Raw genomic sequence first — 17,383 nt, 5'->3', positions numbered from 1 at the left:
AGCCTGTGTGACTCCAGTTGCAGGATTCTATCGCATCTGCACCATTTAATGTACAATGGCGTACTCGTGGTCTGTTGTTAGTTTTACTCAACTGCTGCTAGTCGGTGAGCGTCACTCAATCTTGAACTTGCAGTTAAGCAAAGGCTGTGGTACTTCTATGGGACGGTCACCTGTTATGTGTTCAGGTGCATGTCGCACACACAGCTTGAGTCTCAACATTAGGATTTTTGACTGCTTCTCTGTGCAGCGTGGACTTTAGGAGATGGTTTGAGTTGATACAGAACTGAAGTCACACAGGCAGGTCAGGCTGTGATGTTGTCAGGTAAAGCTAATCTAAGGACTAAACTAGAAGTGACATTGAAAAACCAATACAAGGAAAGGAGTGCCCATGACGAGACAAAGGCTGATAAAGATCTTCTTAAATTCGGGAAGCAAAAGTCATGTGATAGCCAAGCAACCAAAAACAGATGACAACAACAAGAATGGCATTGTATGAAGCTAAGCAGGTAAGCAGGTATTTGCCATGTTGAGGTCCTAGAGTGACCCTATTGTCCCCTTTATGTAGACCTTAACAACATGTCCCCAGATCCCTGTTGTATCCCACATGTATTACACCACCTTTTATATCTTTGACCTCCAAAGAGCAGACAGGAGTTAATTTATTTAACTATTATAGAAAATACCAGCAGAGTTCAAATGTGAGTGTTAGCGAACATATTATGCGTAATATAACCTGGCATAAGTGCCAAAGAGGATGGATGGACTTCCTGACTGGGATGGAGCAGAATTTCTTGGATGGCAGGAGTGGAGACACAACCTAGCAAAGACTCCCAGTTGGGAAGGAAGAAAAGTGGATGGACTGGGGTAGGTGGTAGATGCCAGGAGCAGTTCACTCACCCACATGATAGGTGGCAGTGATACTCTGGACCCAGTTAGAACACTCGCAGGGTGGCATGGGTCCTTAGGCGCTGCCAGAGGGCATAGAGGGGTAGAAGTGCCCTGGTTTCCACATAACTTAGAAGTGCTCCGGACAACCAGTGCAGTGACAAGGGAAGCAGTCCTGGGTCTGATTTAAAAGATGCCTGCAGCCTCACCTCAGTGACTGTGACTGTGATCATTGGAAAAGGTCTTGGGGAGAAATCAAATCCTTGTGTTGGGTGACATTCTGTCTGTAGTGGCTCCCCCTTGTGGTTACACTGCATAATAATCAGTTCATCTTGCTTAGACTACCAGGTGGCTTGCTCTTGGTCTTTTCTTCTGCATGGCCTTTGAATATGGCCACCGAGAGAGGTGCAGGTGCTCTTTTCCTCCTCTATGGTTGTTAAATGGTGGGAAGAGAGATAGGGAGGCAGAGAGATAAAACTTGTACCAAGTGTTTGGTGCCCTGTGACACATCTTGGACCAATGGGGCATTGTGGTACAGAGTGATCCTCCTGATTCAGCGACGAATCCTAATCAACACACAAAAAGCCAACTGCCTACTTTCTGCCAGTTGTTTCGGCGTGACTCCATTCCATCTCTAGGCAGACTTCAGTGACCTTGCACCTCAGGCCATCTGGCCAGTTTCAACGGTTTACTTGTGCCTTCCTGGGTTGTCCTGTCCAGAGCTGTTAATAAAACTCAACTATGAAGCAGATCGCTGAAGACCTCCAACCACCCACTACACAGTACAATCTCAAAGAAACACTTAACAGAATAGTGGTAATTCTACTGCTTTGCAGTAAGGAGACTGTGGAAGATTGTGGGTTCGCTTCCCGGTTCCTCCCTGTGTGGATGGCGCTTTGAGTATTGAGAAAAGCGCTATATAAATGTAATGAATTAATTATTATTATTATTATTATTATTATAAGTTGACAATAGTCCTGAACCTCACAGGCGGGCTAGAAAACAAAACATGCATGTTGGGGTTTCCTGTGAATGTTTATATCTTGAAATGTTTTACTAAGTGACATAAAGACGTCATTGTCATCGTTATTTTCAGACTGGATGTGGCCTCTTTCAGATAGTGGCCTGTGTCAAGTGCTTTGGCAGTAGACGCTTTCATTTCCACATACCTCCTCTTTGCAGATCTCTGTGTGTTTGCGTTGTGTATCCCGTTACCAGGTTGGCATCATGCAAACACACTGATGGAGCAACCCTGGAGGAGACATGGCCAGGATCTTGTGCAGTTGTATTTCAACATAAATGAGAATGGCACTTCATAAAGGTCTGATACCACAACAAGCAAACACCAAATGACAAAGTGGGGTTAGGGTAGTAACATGAAGAGGAGGTCTCTCAAAATGAAGGACTGCGTGCACATGAAGCCAGGATGAAACCAAATTAAAAACATCTTCATGTTGTTGTCAGCATGAAACATCCAAAATGCAAAGAATAATTATTATTATTATTATTGTCTACAACATGGTGACAATGCTCATCTTGACACCGACCACTGATATTGAGCCTTTCATTCCATTTGCTCAAATTACTAAAGAGGAACAAACTTCAAAACACACTGCAGCTTGTCTTTCTAATCAGAAAGTCAAATCTAAGAATAAGATCACAATAATTAATTATAAATCTAGCAATAATATTATCATTTTGTATGTTTAGCAATCCATGAAGAGCTGTCCACATCTCCTAACAGTTCTGAATGTGAAGCTCATTCTGTGAACGACACAGCAGACCCCTTATTACCTGAGGTGAAGCATTGGTCCTGGACGCCCAGGCAGTTGACGGTGATCTGACAGAAGTCGTCATTCCCTCCACAGCACACCAGTCCATTTGGAATGCTGGGCATGTCAGCTGTTAAGATTGAAGGACACATGTGACCCATAAGAACATAGAACATTAAAAATTTGACAAACAAGAGGAGGCCATTCAGTCCATTTGTTGCTTCTTTATTTAGCTGAATTTTAAGCTGTCCCAATATCTTATCCAGGTCCTGAAAAGATCTCAATGTTTCTGCTTCTGCTTCTTGGCTCTCCATAGACTTACTTTCTCATAACGTGACATAAGAGATGCGTTCACAGTCAACAGCAGTGTCCATTTTGAAGGGTAAGTGAAGACCCTGCTAAACGTTCATGTCTCAACATTCAGTGGGTTTCAAGTCCACTCTGTGTGTGTTCTGTCACTGCACTGCTTCGACAGTCTACATTTACACTGTTAGGTCATTTGTGGCTCTGGGGGTCTCTTTTCCCTACCCTAAAATTACATTTACATTTTTAAAATAACATGTTCAGTGTTTTATTATTAAGCTGACACCTTTATCTTACCCAAGGCAACCAGCAACATCTGAGATTCAAGGTTTGATGTCCAAACCCATAACCAGTATGCCACACTGCCTGTCCCCAAAACATACAGCAGCTGGCTGTGAAAACGTCTGTCAGCATCGAGGACTTTCACTGAGACTGTTGGGGATTGTTGACCAGGTTGACCACCCACCTGTCCATCTTTTGAACTCGGTTATTTCACTTCACTAATAGGAATAGCTGGGGTCTGATTTGGCAATGGAGGCTGCAGGATGTAGCCTTGGATAGGCACAAGTCCATCGCAGAGTAGAACTTGCAACATACGTAAAGTCAAGACAAATAGGATTGTGGACAAGTGCCGCTTTAACTCTTACCATTTTCAGTGTTGCAGACATTGGTCGAGCAGCATTGCGAGACCCAGGTGCTCGTCTGTAATCCAGAGTTAATGGAAAAAGTAAGATTGCACCTCTCTGGAGTTGAACAATGCCTGACAAAAGTGTTGAAGGTGGTTATGTCTGGGGAGAAGAGAAGGATGAAATCAGAAATCAGAATTACTTTTTTGATAGCATGTGAAACATACCACAGAAATGAATAAATAGAAAACCAAAATTTGGTAACATCCCTTCTTATCACTCAAACCATTCATAAGTGCAAGGGAGTGAGCGGCTGAGCAGAGAGATCAGCCTGACGTCACACAGAAGCGCTCCAAGGTCGCCTACAAGCTGTCCCATTAGGGTTTGGGGTGAAGGTTGAGTGTCCTTATTGGTCACTGATGTAGAAATGGTAAGTGGCTGCATCCAAATTAGATAGTCAATTCAATTCAATTTTATGCTGGATCCAAACCTAATAGTTTAAGATTTTTTTTTAAATATAATGTAATCTGTTTTTATTATCGCATTTTTTCTGTATCAGTAAGGGTCAGGTTTTATTGTGTTATTTAGCAATTTTATTACATACACTTTAAATCTTATTTTAAGGTAATTCCAGCAGCATTAATTAAAGACTTTTAGAGTATTTTAGGATTTATTAGGGTCTTTTATAATTTTAGTGCATTGTTTTACCTGCAGGAATAAAGACAGTTAAGTTAAAACATATGTTAGATGAGTGTGCCCATGTCTCCTCTACCCAAATCTGAGAACTTGGCAGTCACTGTGAGACATATGCCGATAATAGAGAGCAGATTCATGGACTGAGGCCAACACCTCCAGTCACCTCCAGTCACGAGACACATTTACACAAACATCTACAGCTTCTCAACCTCCACAGGCCCAACTATTCTCTGATGGGTGATGCACAGTTCTCCTACTTTGTTGATGATCCGTATTTCCATCTTCCACATTATCTTCTAGAACAGTGGTTTCCAAACTCAGTCCTGGAGATCCCCTGTGGCTGCAGGTTTTTGTTCCAACCAACTTTGGTTTTTCATTGGACTCTTAGCCTAATTAAGTCATCATTTCCCAGTTTCTGTGTTTTGGAGTCAATGTAGAAATTACAAACTAAGTTTGGTAGATTTTTTATTAAAATGTAATAAGCAGTTATATAGGGAATATGTAGATTTTTTTTTTTAGTCGTTAACAGTATTTTCAACCTAATTTTCATTCTGCTTTTAAGGGTATTCTGGTTATTTAACTGATTATTTTACTAATTGGCGAGTCTGACACTGAAGTCATTGCAGCTTTCATCATCCCGGGTGTCTGCTGTGCTGGTTGCTAATTGTCACTATTAGGGTTAAATGAAGGGAGCAAACTACACGGGAGAAGGGGAAAATAATAGGAAAACAAGAAAAGAGAGTTAAACATTTATAGCTTTAGAAGAAAATATAAATATTTCTAAATGTCTTATAAATGTAAAAAAAAAACACACTTGTATTTTTGTGAATGCAGAATAAAAGAAGAGAAAAAAGAGCAGCTAATTAAATTAGAGCAGTTATTATCAATTATTACCACCGATTGTGAATCTGCTTGGAACAAAAACCTGCAGCCACAGGCGGTCCCCAGGATCGAGTTTGGAAACCCCTGTTCTAGAATATTCCGAAATGTTCTTTTTATTATTTATTTTTTAAAAAAGCACTGACTCCTTGACATTTGCTTTAAGCATATTGTGTGTTTCCAGGGTTACAGCCTTTTTTGAACACTGGACCATCTGTGATGAGAACAGCCCAACAAGTTCATCCATTCTGTTCACCCCAATCATCTAAAATAACATCAAGTCGAGATCTGAAGGTCCCTAAATTCCACCTGTCTACCACACCACTTGATCATTTATTCCATGTGTCGGTGGTTCTTTGCATGAAGAGAACCTCTCAGGCTCTGCTTATGTAGTTTTACACATCTACCATACAGGCAAGTATGTCTTACTCTGAATATTCTAGTCTTGATCTCAAATCCATACACGTGCAGGTCAGGTTCATTGGTGTCTTCCCACTGGTCATACTGGTGTGTGTTGAGTGCTCATTTTTAATGGATGTGAAGAGCTAATTGAGTAGACACATATTGGCTCCTTGCAATCCGGTATTGACACTGAGTGGCTTCAGCATAAATATAATTGAATGTCCTAAAAAGCAAATTTTAGAAGTGTGTGTGAAATTTAAAGTAAGTGCTTCCTCTGTCATTGAAATTAGTGGACAGGCCACTATAAAATCAGCCATTGGGCACTTAAGGGGCAGCGACTGAGGATGGTGAGAATTTAGCAACTGCACTCCTTCAATGGTAAGGTCACTGCTATTTTTAATATCTATAAATGATTTAGATAAGAAAATAAATAACAAGCTGGTTAAGTCTGCAGATGATACTAAGACAGGTGGACTGGCAGATAATCGGGAATCAGTTATATCATCACAGAGGGACTTGGACAGCAGACAGGCTTGGGCAAATTTGTGGCAGATGAAATTTTATGTCAGTAAATGTAAAGAATTACACATAGGAAGTAAAAATGTGAGGTTTGAATACACAATGGGGGGTCTGAACATCGAGAGTCCACCTTATGAGAAGGATTTAGGAGTCATAGTGGACTCTAAGCTATCAAATTCCAGCCAGTGTTGAGAAGCCATTAAGAAGGCTAACAGAATGTCAGGTTATATAGCGCCTTGGTGTGTGGAGTACAAGTCACAGGAGGTGACGCTCAGTCTTTATAACACACTGGTGAGGCCTCATCTGGAGTCCTGTGTGCAGTTTGGGTCTCCAGACTACAAAAAGAACATAGCAGCACTAGAGAAGGTCCAGAGAAAAGCGACTAGGCTGATTACGGGGGGCTACAGGGGATGAGCTATGAGAGAAGATGAAAAGAGCTGAGCCTTTACAGTGATGAAGAGGAGATCTGACTAAAGTGTTTAAAATGATGAAGGGGATTAGTCCATTGGATCGAGATGGTGACTTTAAATTGAGTTCATCAAGAACACGGGGACACCATTGGAAACTTGTGAAGGGGAAATTTCACACAAACATTAGGAAGTTTTTTTTACATGTGGACACTTGGAATAAGCGACTGAGTAGTGTGGTGGACAGTGAGACTTTTGAAACTTTTAAAACTCAACTTGATGCTATTTTAGAAGAAGTACGTGGACAGGACAGGTGAGCTTTGTTGGTCTGTTCTCATTGAGATTGTTCTAACTTAACAATATGTGACAATAACGCAGCATACCTCGTCCCTAAAACCCACAGCTTATTTTATTAATGTTGCTTGTATTTTGACCTTCTATATATTGCAACACATTAGAAAATGGGACTACATTTAAATTTGTGGGTATGCCTTTTGTGACTGAGATTCTATTAAAATGTGTATGTGTGCTTTTTTATTGTTAAAAGATGTTACATTATGAACTTATTTATTGCTGCCATCTTTTAATTCTGTTTTGGAAAACAAAACTGCTTCTGTGGGAAATGCTAACAAGCCTAAAAAAAAGAGCGACTCAGCAAGGTTTGGCTGACATGATGGATATGAAATCAGGGTTACATAACATTGTTGTTTCCATCCATTAAGAACAGGCAGGCCATTGAAGTGACTTGCTCAGGGTCACCCAGTAGGTCAGAAGCAGGTGGAGGCGTTAGGACATATTGACCCAGTATACTGCATATGAAGACAAAACCTCAACGATAACTTAGAAATAAAGTGAGGAATACTCTGTTGATACTACGTAGTGATGTATAACTAATAATAATATTAATAATACCATCTGTCCAGTTCCTTAATCAGACTATGCACTGAGCAGCAACCAGAACTGGAAAGAACACAACCACACCAAAGGCAGACGTAGTCCAGGAAATGGAAGGGAAATGTGCAGACACAGCAGTAACGTCAATGAAGGGTTAATAAATCAGTCCATCACCTAAAGTGGAAGCTGCCTGGTTATCCACCGTTAATAGCAAAGCGTGCTCTTCATGTACGGGATTTTTTTCAATCAAATTTTTATTGATAAAATGAAAATGGAAAATAGTAAAAGGAAGCCAATAAAAGATCAATGATTTTTAAGCTATTTAACAACAGAAGCACCCCCCTCATCCGCCATCACAAAAACTGCTCCACCAACCTGAGACACGTAATTAAACAAAAAAACTGACAAACACACACACAGAAACGCACACAGGGGGTTGACAAAATTGAAAGGTGGACAGATGGGCAGAGGGGGCAGTCGGCCCCCTGGGCAGCACTTTTTAATTCACTTTAGGACAAAACCTTTTAGACTTTTTTGACAATTTTGTTTGACAGGTCTTTGGCAGGCTAATGTGTGTTATCTGTGTCAGAATGGCACCATCTGTTAATTTTTAAAACGGTTACATATGTTGTAAAGTTATATTTTACAAATACGAATCTTGAGCAGTTCGTCGAATTACTCTGACGGCAGACTCTTTCTGTCGACTTATTCCAGCCAAAAGGGACAAACCCTCCAATCTCATTATTAATGTTTTATTATTCTCTCAATTTCTAGATGAAGCGAACAAATGAGAGCGGTGCTGCCTTTAGAAAAAGGAAAAAGGTGAGTGAAGAAGTATTAAAAAGAATGAAGGGGCATTATTGAAATACCTCGATTGTAAATAATAATTAAAAATGTGGTTACAATTTTTGTCGTTTTCGTTTTTTTGTATGATGTGTACTATAAGTTGTAACTGGTGGGGGGTGGCAAACTCAAAGACTGCCCCGGGTGGCAAAACCTCCAGCTATGCCGCTGAGTAAATCACAGTGTGAAATGAGGCTGCCATTATCATCAAATCGGCACTTATAAAATCACGATTTTCATAAAAACAATGAAGCGCGGTGACGTCACGAGTGCAGCACTGAGCTGCTGAAAGGACTGACATCCATCCATCCATCCATTTTCCAACCCGCTGAATCCGAACACAAGGTCATGGGGATCTGCTGGAGCCAATCCCAAGAGTCAATGCAGTATGCCATGCACAGCGAGCCCAGCCACTAGCGTGCCATAATCAATCTGGAGTGTTTTTTTGACATCCTCCTGAGTTGAGTGACACATTTAAGTGGGGACAGAGGAGGACTTGTTTGATTTTGACACGAGTCTGAAACTGTAAGTGAGCGCCATCATGCCGGTGTGTGAAATGTAACTTTGCCTTGGCCATATTATCTCAAGCTTTTACACTCATAAATGAAACAGGAACATTTTAAATGATCTCGTGTAACACCAAGCATTCCTCACATGCCGGGCTGGATTGAGGCAAACAGTCACAACCTTTTCAAAGTTTCCACATGAAAAAGTCCTTTTTGTTATTAAAAGATCGTAAGACATGATTTAAGATGAATACAATCCGACTGAAGAAAAGCTGCCGTGAAGGCCCAAGACTGATTTCAAGATGAGCTCAGTGGTGCGCACATCGGCTGAGGCCCTACCTGAAGTTTGGGCGATGAAGATGGATGCACAGGTCGTTTGGTCAGAACCGCAGGTCGTGATTCCATTGTAACACGTTTCCCAGGAATTGGAGGAGAAACAATTATTGCAACTGAGCCTGGGAGCTAAAAAATATCAACAAATCCAGCTGTTAAAAGTTATGCATATTGGAACAAAAAAGCAAATTTAAAAATCCAAAGCATCAGCTTCTCCAGCAGCACACTACATCAGATAGCCAGCACTGAACCGTTTTTAAACATTTCATCAAAATATCATTGAGTGACAAACCTGGCTGATTGCAGAGGTCACCCTGACAGCAGCTGATCTGAGAAGAAAGAAAACCTGGCAAGCTGGCCCATGAATTTGCTGAGAGATCACAAGCGTCCTTTGAAGAGCAGCCCATGACTGTCGTCCATACATCATCTATGGCAGATACAGAAAGTAGAAGACACCGAGGTACAGGTTTGAGGTTTTGCATTAGCTTTTTTTGTTTTCTTGAAGAATATTTGATTTAATTTATTGAGAGTATCTTAGCCCACTTAAAAGTGCTGGGGAGGTTCATAGTATTAAAAACGCCAGGAGTAAATTACTGTAAAGTAGAATTGGATTTGAAGTAGCTGGAAGTAAATATCAGTAAATACGACCAATGAAAATGAATCTGTAAACAATCTCATTGCACCTACTTGAGGTGAAGCAGTGGTCCTCAACACCCGTACAGTTGATGGTCTGCTGGCAGGTGCCATTAGTCCCAGCACAGCACACCAGGCCATTGGCGTCACTCGATGCGTTGACTGCAAGAGGAGAATAGTGATTAATAAAAGCCATGTGGACACAGCCATCATATCTTTTGTATATGTGACGAATTGGATAAGAGGATTACGGCAAACTATAGGAATACAAATTATTAGTGGATAAAGGAAAAAGACTTCAAGTCAACGGTACTAACTTCATATTAGAAATGACATTTCCCTGAAGATGTGGAGCAGAACTGTCCTTTAGAATAATTCCAACACCTCTGTCAATACACACTTTCATTTAAAGGACATGTTTTAAAGTTTCATTGTTAGAGAAATTGTCCGCATAATCAGAAAGACGTAAACGCACAAGAGAATTCTTACCTGCTTGGTTATTGCACAGATCTGAAAGACAGCATCTCGAAATCCTTGTCTGACTCCCTGCGCCATAGTTTATGGACAAACTTAGATTACAGCTTTGTTCAGGTGCACAAAATTGTTGAAAAGTCCACCCTGTGTGACAAAACCGAAGAAAACAGAGATGTTAATTCAATAAAAAGCCAAGTAAATTGTCCGCCAACAGTAAACTTGCTGCATTGACCAAGTACATGAGGTGTGCTACTACCTACTCCTCGGTCCAGGAATGACTACTCAAAGCATCCTGGTCAACAGTCTGAGCAGACTTGTATTTTGAGATCAGGCCATTCAGCCCAACAATGCTCGCCAGTCCTATCCACTTGATTCTTCTAAAATAACATCAAGTCGAGTTTGAAAAGTCCCTCAAGTTCTACTGTCTACCACACTACTTGGTAGATTATTCATGTGACTCTTTTTGTTGCTCTTCATTTTGGAATTCCAGTAGCATCTAATGAGAGTGTAGAAAGCTCGGACGTTTCCATAATATTGAGAGTCAATCACAAGATGGTGTGACATACACAGTTGTTCTTGGCCGACCCACACAATGGTGCCACTCATTGCCCTCCTGTAAAGAGTCTCTGCTGTTTACCTCGGAGTCCTACAACACTTGATAAACCAACTCAGTTTTGTTTTTTAAACATTTTATTAGTTGTATTAAAATCAAATAACATTCCATACATGGAAGTCAAGTTTACCAAAACTAATTTCCAAACAAATCGACCCCCCACCATGAGAAAGAGAGCTAGGTCAGCAAGTAAAACTTTAATAATAGTCAAAATAAGTAAGTAAGTAAATAAATAAAAGTAACTAGAATAAAAAAGAGGGGAGAGAATCCACTTCCTCAATTTAAATGCTTATTCTAAAATGTTATTGGTTAGATCCTGCCAAGTTTTGAAAATCATTTGTACAGATCCTCTAAGTCAGGGGTCACCAACTCCAGTCCTGGAGGACCACCCTGGCTGCAGGTTTTCATTCTAACCCTTTTCTGAATGTGTGACCTGTTTTTGCTGCTAATTAACTTTTTGTGAACTCATTTTAATTGGTTTGTTCTTGAAGACTCGGACCCTTTAATTGTTTCTTTTTCCTTAATTAGCAGCCAAACATACAGATAGAAAATGAGCCAAAATGGGCCTCATGTATAAACGGTGCGTATGCACATTCCCGCTTTTGTGCTTACTCCATTTAATAGTGTGAGTTCTACGCACGGCGTTATACATGAGGCCCCAGGTGTCCATCATACAATATCTGAAAATAAAGAAAGGTGAGGGTCTCAGGAATGCTGATCTGCTCAGGTCCCCAGAGCTCTTAGAAAAGAGAAAATCCACAATTTCAGAAATGTCTGCCATTGAACAATGAAAGCAGCAACAAGCCATGGAATTGAAAAACGGGTTTAATTAACAACAAGAATCAGAGCCTAATTAAGCAGCTGGTTGGAGTGAAATTGGTTGGAGTTTGAGGCCGTGACTTAGGTGGTCTTCTGTTGGCTCCCTCACTTCACATTTCATTTCTGTTTGGGTGCCACTTAAGGAAAGAAATGAAGCAACTCAGAAGAACGATGAAGAAATTCAGGAGAACAAATCTTAAAAAAACAATTCAGTTTAAATGAATTCACAAGAAGTTAATGAACAGCACAAACAGGGCACTCGATTAATAAAAGGGTTAGAATGAAAACCTGCAGCCACAGTGGTCCTCCATGACTGGAGTTGGCGACCCCTGCTCTAAGTGAGAATTTGATTTTTTCCAATTTTAGGTAATATATAACGCCAGTTACCTACTGACTAAAAAGAGGTGAGTTAGAATTCTTCCAGTTGAGTAAAATAAGCCTACGTGCCAATAGTGAAGTAAAGACAATTACAGTTTTTTTGTCTTTAATAATAATAATTCATTACATTTATATAGCGCTTTTCTCAGTACTCAAAGCGCTATCCACACAGGGAGGAACCGGGAAGTGAACCCACAATCTTCCACAGTCTCCTTACTGCAAAGCAGCAGCACTACCACTGCGCCACCTGTGAGATCCCCCCTTTATGCCCATCTGTTAGCCCACCAAACACAGCTGTTAGTGGTTTAGGAGGCTCTCTGAAAGACATTTAAAGATAATAAACCAACTTATATATAAATATAACCATCACATCACAGTACAACCTGGAAAACCAAATGTATTTCATATCAAACTAACAGCTGAGGTTCAGTACCTGAAATGCCAAAATATGAAGTGACACACCACCAATCAATGAGAGAATGACTCCTTGACAGTATAAAATAGTACACAATTAATAATAACAATTCCTTCATTATTAAGTGTTAAATACAGAATATCAAGAATCAGAACAGCCCCACCCATATACCGGTCACATTCCAAGTCATCTACATCAATCGATCATGATTCACCATATTACCGATCTCAGTGTACAATTACTTTATATTCTTTGTAAAGGTCCCAATGTACTAATTGCAATACAAATAACAGGGTTGTGACAACCAGCCCTCTGTGAGTCGCCGCTTTATCATATTGGAGGTTTGGGTGTCCCAATGAGCCTACATTGTCCAAGGCAGTTGTCCCTGGTAAGGTCATGCAAGTCAAAGGGCAGATCATATTGACTTTTATAGAAAGTCTCATCAAAAGACTCAGTAACCTCTCCCAGAAAATGAACACCAGGGCCTCGCCATAGAGGCAGGGTTTCATTGGTGTGTACCTGGTGCCTGGGCCTTTACCCATGAGACCAAAGGAGCAACACGAGTCCATCCTCCAGTGGGACAATCACCTGCAGAAGGAGCTTGGGCTCAATCAAAGGCAGGTTCCTGGCTTACCGATCTCCAGCTAAACTGACTATGGGGTGTGGTGTAGCAGGTCCACAGCCCAAGTCAACAGGGCCACTTTTTAAATAAATAATCGCCGCTTAGAGAGGGGGTGTGGTAGTGTGGTGGATCCCGGATGAATTCGTGATGCGGTGCATAGGTGAGGAGTCATCCACATCTGTAATTGATGCCGGGAGCTGCTAATTTTCACATTTGATCCACGTCCCCATAGTAAATAGAAGCGCGTTAAGAAAGGGAAAGGAAAAAAAGAAGAAAAGACGTATGGAGGTTAGAAGTAGAAGAAGGCAGGAAGCAGAAAGAGGAAAGCCGGTGCGTGAGTGAGCAAATGTGCTGTCTGTGGAGAGAGAGGCAGCTGGACAGTGAGCCCTCGTGGGGTGTTTGGCCAGCACCCCAGAAGCAGTTGGTAGTGATCGCTCCCACTGAGCATTTAGTGAGTGACTGGAAGAAGGATGGCTCTCCGCATAAGGCCGAGAAGGACTTGGGACGTGAAAGCCCCAGCGTGAGCACCCTGGTCGCTGGGGTGCCCAAGTCATGATCTGGTGAAGCCAACCGGAGCCAGGGATCGGCGAGGTGAACAGACCAGCAGGAGAAAGCAGAGAAAAGGTCAGCTAGGTAGGGTGGCTCCCCTGGTGCATAGCCTGGACAAGAGAAGCAGGGGAGTCACCAGTAGAAAGGCACCAGGATTTGTGTTTTGAAGAGACTGCTTCCAGGCATTATGTTAACCTCGGGTTTTAAAGGATTTATTTTGTATTGGATTTTAACCTCCACCTTTTCACTTGTTTTTACGGATTATTTCTTTAATGACTTATATTTGATGTACTGCACTTTATTTAATTTGGACACTTTGTTGTTGCTGTTTTAAATAAAAGCACTTTGCACATTTTGCACCATCCCCTTGCTTCATTCTTGTGCCTCACTGTCCAGCTCATCGGTGACATTACCGACAGTGCAGGGTTCAAGGGATCCCAGAAGGAAGATGGGAGCATGGAGCGAACCTGCATCATCACATGGGGACAGACAACTAATATATCCCCATGGCTAAGGGTGAAGTGTTCCAACATAATCATCACTACCTTCGAGACAGAACTTTGCAGAATACTGTGGACATCGGCATGAAAACCCACCCAATAAACCCATGTTAATTATGAACCGTGCTTGGGGGGCAACCATATCTAAAGATAATCATGTAAAGGAAGGTCTACATCTGGGAAATGGATCCCATGAGACCACTTGTGTAAGTGGGGCTGTTCCAGTTCTGGGTTTAAGGGGCCAGGACACATATATGATTTTCAAAAGAGGGAGAACGTATCACTGATGTAAAAGGAGGAATGATCCTGCCCAACATGTCTTGTAACCGTCTTGGTCCCTTTTTCAATGTTGTTATAATCCAAATTAAAGACAAGGCAACTTTACATTGTGGAACACAGTTCTACTCATGGAGAACCTAAATGTCTAAAGCAAAACAAATAAGGCAATTCATTATTAAAAGAGTAAAATGTTATGATATCAAAATAGAAGAAATACACACAGAAGATAAAGACATACATAAGACAAATCAGCTGACCTGTCGTTGCTTGCTAATAAATAATCACAACACGGCGCTAGGGCTCAGAGAGCACATGAGACTTACACTAACAAACAGTTCTAAATGAAAATAACATGACATTTACCAACTAGCTGGCACCAGAATATTTAAATAACAAATCCAGAAAGCTTAGAAGCATGGCGTCAAAATTTACTTCAAGGGTTTCACAGACCAGGGGCCTCATGTATAAACAGAAATGTTGTGTAAGAACGTTTCCACGTTCAAATCATGATGTATAAAACCTAAACTTGGTGTAAAGCCACGCACATTTACACTGTAGCTCATATTCTGGCGTACGCAAGTTCTCCGCTCGGTTTTGCAGACTGGCAGCACCCAGCGTCAAAGCAGTGCTACTGTTCCTGTGTGGTTATCCTTTCTTTTCCTGACGCGGCTTTATAAATACACTGAAATTAACCGCGTATTGTTTATTAGTTTAATGCATCTGATTGTAATTAACCAGTAACAATATAATGGTCCACAGAGTGGTCAAACTATTCCAAATACCATAACTGCTTTAGCGTTGTTACTCTCACTGCACCTTCTTTTTCTTCATCTTTTAGCTGCTCCTGTTAGGGGTTGCCACAGCGGATCATATTTTTCCATATTACTCTCACTGCACCACTCGGAGAAGCTGATCGGAAAGAGAATTATCGGTATACAGCATCAAGCGCACGCTGCCTCAGCCATGCTTCCTATTTGAACTGCTCCCCTAAGGCAAACGCTTCAGAGCCTTTCCTGTACGGACCTCGCAGTTCACAAATAGTTTCATCCCAAGAGCTCTAAACGCACTCAATGAGTCCATCAGGTGCTCCTGGTAGAACTCTTAGTACTTTAAGTACAATCACCTCATTGTAAACTTCCGATACAGTTATAATATACCACAACCTGAGACACTTTATAAAGCGCGTATTTACATATGATGACATTTTAAGATGAAATGCAGCAAGATATGTTTATTATATTATACAGATGAAACTTTAACTTCATTTAAATAATCAATATTGTTAATAATTAAAGGACACGGTGTTGCTACGCTAGCAAGGATCTAGCGCTCCGCTCACGGATGGTTCCTGTCGCGCCCTGTATGCTTCACTGGGACTGGCATGAAGGATAGAATAATTAAACATGTACTAGGAACATATTTCAATGTTCCTTTAAAGTTTTGAAGAATCTGCGTTATAAGCTTACAGATGGCTTAACGTCCATTACAGAGCTGATTGTGTGTCAATCGGTTACTTGGAGAAAGAAAAGGAAGGACAGGAATTGGAGGTTAGTACGTTTGAAAGAGACAGTACTGCAGGGGCGGCCTTAGGCATGTGCAAACTGTGCACCTGCACAGGGCCGCCAAATCCCAGGGGCCTCCACGCTAATATACTGTATATTGAATATAAAACAGAAAGACAAAATAATGACACAGCTAAAAACACAGCGGCAAATTTTGGCAAAAGTTAAACGCTTGTGTCATGAGCATGAGCCGGCTATGCAGTGTCCGCAACGGACGTGGCCATCGGCCGTGCATTAGATACCATATTGACATTGGCAGGCGAAGGAGCCACCGATTCTTTCTGTGCCCAGGGCCGCCACAAGCCTAGAGCTGCCCCTGAGTACTGTTGCAATAAATTATTTCATCGAAGGTCGCACACAATCACTGCCCCACTGTGTTCCAATGTTTAATAACATGCTTTAACTCCTACCATCATGAAAATGATATTACGTATACATCTCAGTATTTTAGTTATTCAGAGAGCTGTAATATCACGAATGTAATGGATTCTGTGTCCTGTCGGAAGAAAAGAAAGCCGGTTTAAAGAGCACGTAGTGATTCACACACATAGAGCACATAGAAGAACACAAACAACACAAAGCATTTAACGTGCTACTTTACTTATGATGTGATTTGAGAAACTAGTTAATTGAACGATTTTAAGATGAAGTTTATGATGTTCTACTTTAATGACAAAATAAACTACGTGATTAAAGTGGAAATTTCGAGATGAAGTTGACGTTTCGTGCTTTTACCCCACTGTGTGCCTTTTTTTTTTCTCTGTATCCTAATAAGCTTTCATATGACACTCAGACGGTGAGCCTTTTCACGGCGACTTTGATATCTGACAACTTCTTTTTTATTTTCGGGCACTGTGCGACTGTGTGAACTTGAACTTTCGAGTTTCTCCGACACTGTCACTCGATCATCTTCCTTTTGTTGTTTATACCACTGTTTAAAACCTACAAATAGTACGATTTTCCTTGCCTCCACTTGGTATTCACTGAAATTCTTCCATTTTCCCTCTTGCTTTTCCCATTATCTTTTCACAGAACACTGAGCTTACGGGATATTTATATTGATTTGCATATTCAAAGAGGCGTAATTCTGGGAGGAGCTGGGGCGGGACATCAGGCATGTGCACAAGCGTTACTTTTCACGCTAATCGGAATTTATGTAGCGGAAGAACGCGGAAGCTGGCGAACGCAAAGATTCCTGCATCTGGATTTTTCTGTGCGTAAGCACATTTCGGCTTTTGTGCTTACGTCATGTTATAGTGCGAATTCTATGCACGGTGTTATACATGAGGCCCCAGGAGACATAAAGTTTGTGCTTTCCAAAAGTAGGAGAACATGTCGCTGTGCTAAAAGGCTATAGCAGAACTACTTCCAATATACCTGTACAGTCATATTAAAAAGTTTGGGAACCTCTCTCAGCCAGCATAATAACTGACTCTCCTTTCAACAAAAAAGATAGCAGTGGTATGTCTTTCAT

The 17,383-nt window shown here is 41.2% G+C and overlaps 1 protein-coding gene across 1 annotated transcript in view; it reads right to left on the bottom strand.

Moving 5' to 3' along the window:
* The window catches only part of LOC114669449 (uncharacterized), a 115,636-nt gene that overhangs the window by 63,660 nt on the left and 34,593 nt on the right, over positions 1-17,383 (bottom strand). The window contains exons 20-25 of the mRNA XM_051924011.1: positions 10,188-10,316; positions 9,753-9,860; positions 9,358-9,492; positions 9,072-9,194; positions 3,608-3,748; positions 2,680-2,787 (exon numbers count right to left, since the gene is read on the bottom strand). Of these exons, the coding sequence (XP_051779971.1) occupies positions 2,680-2,787; positions 3,608-3,748; positions 9,072-9,194; positions 9,358-9,492; positions 9,753-9,860; positions 10,188-10,316 (744 nt within the window). The remainder of the gene's footprint in view (positions 1-2,679; positions 2,788-3,607; positions 3,749-9,071; positions 9,195-9,357; positions 9,493-9,752; positions 9,861-10,187; positions 10,317-17,383) is intronic.

This window comes from Erpetoichthys calabaricus, chromosome 2 (assembly GCF_900747795.2).
Source record: "Erpetoichthys calabaricus chromosome 2, fErpCal1.3, whole genome shotgun sequence".
NCBI lineage: Eukaryota > Metazoa > Chordata > Cladistia > Polypteriformes > Polypteridae > Erpetoichthys > Erpetoichthys calabaricus.
The sequence above is the reverse complement of the archived record's forward strand: the minus strand, read 5'-3'. Positions and strand labels throughout refer to the sequence as shown.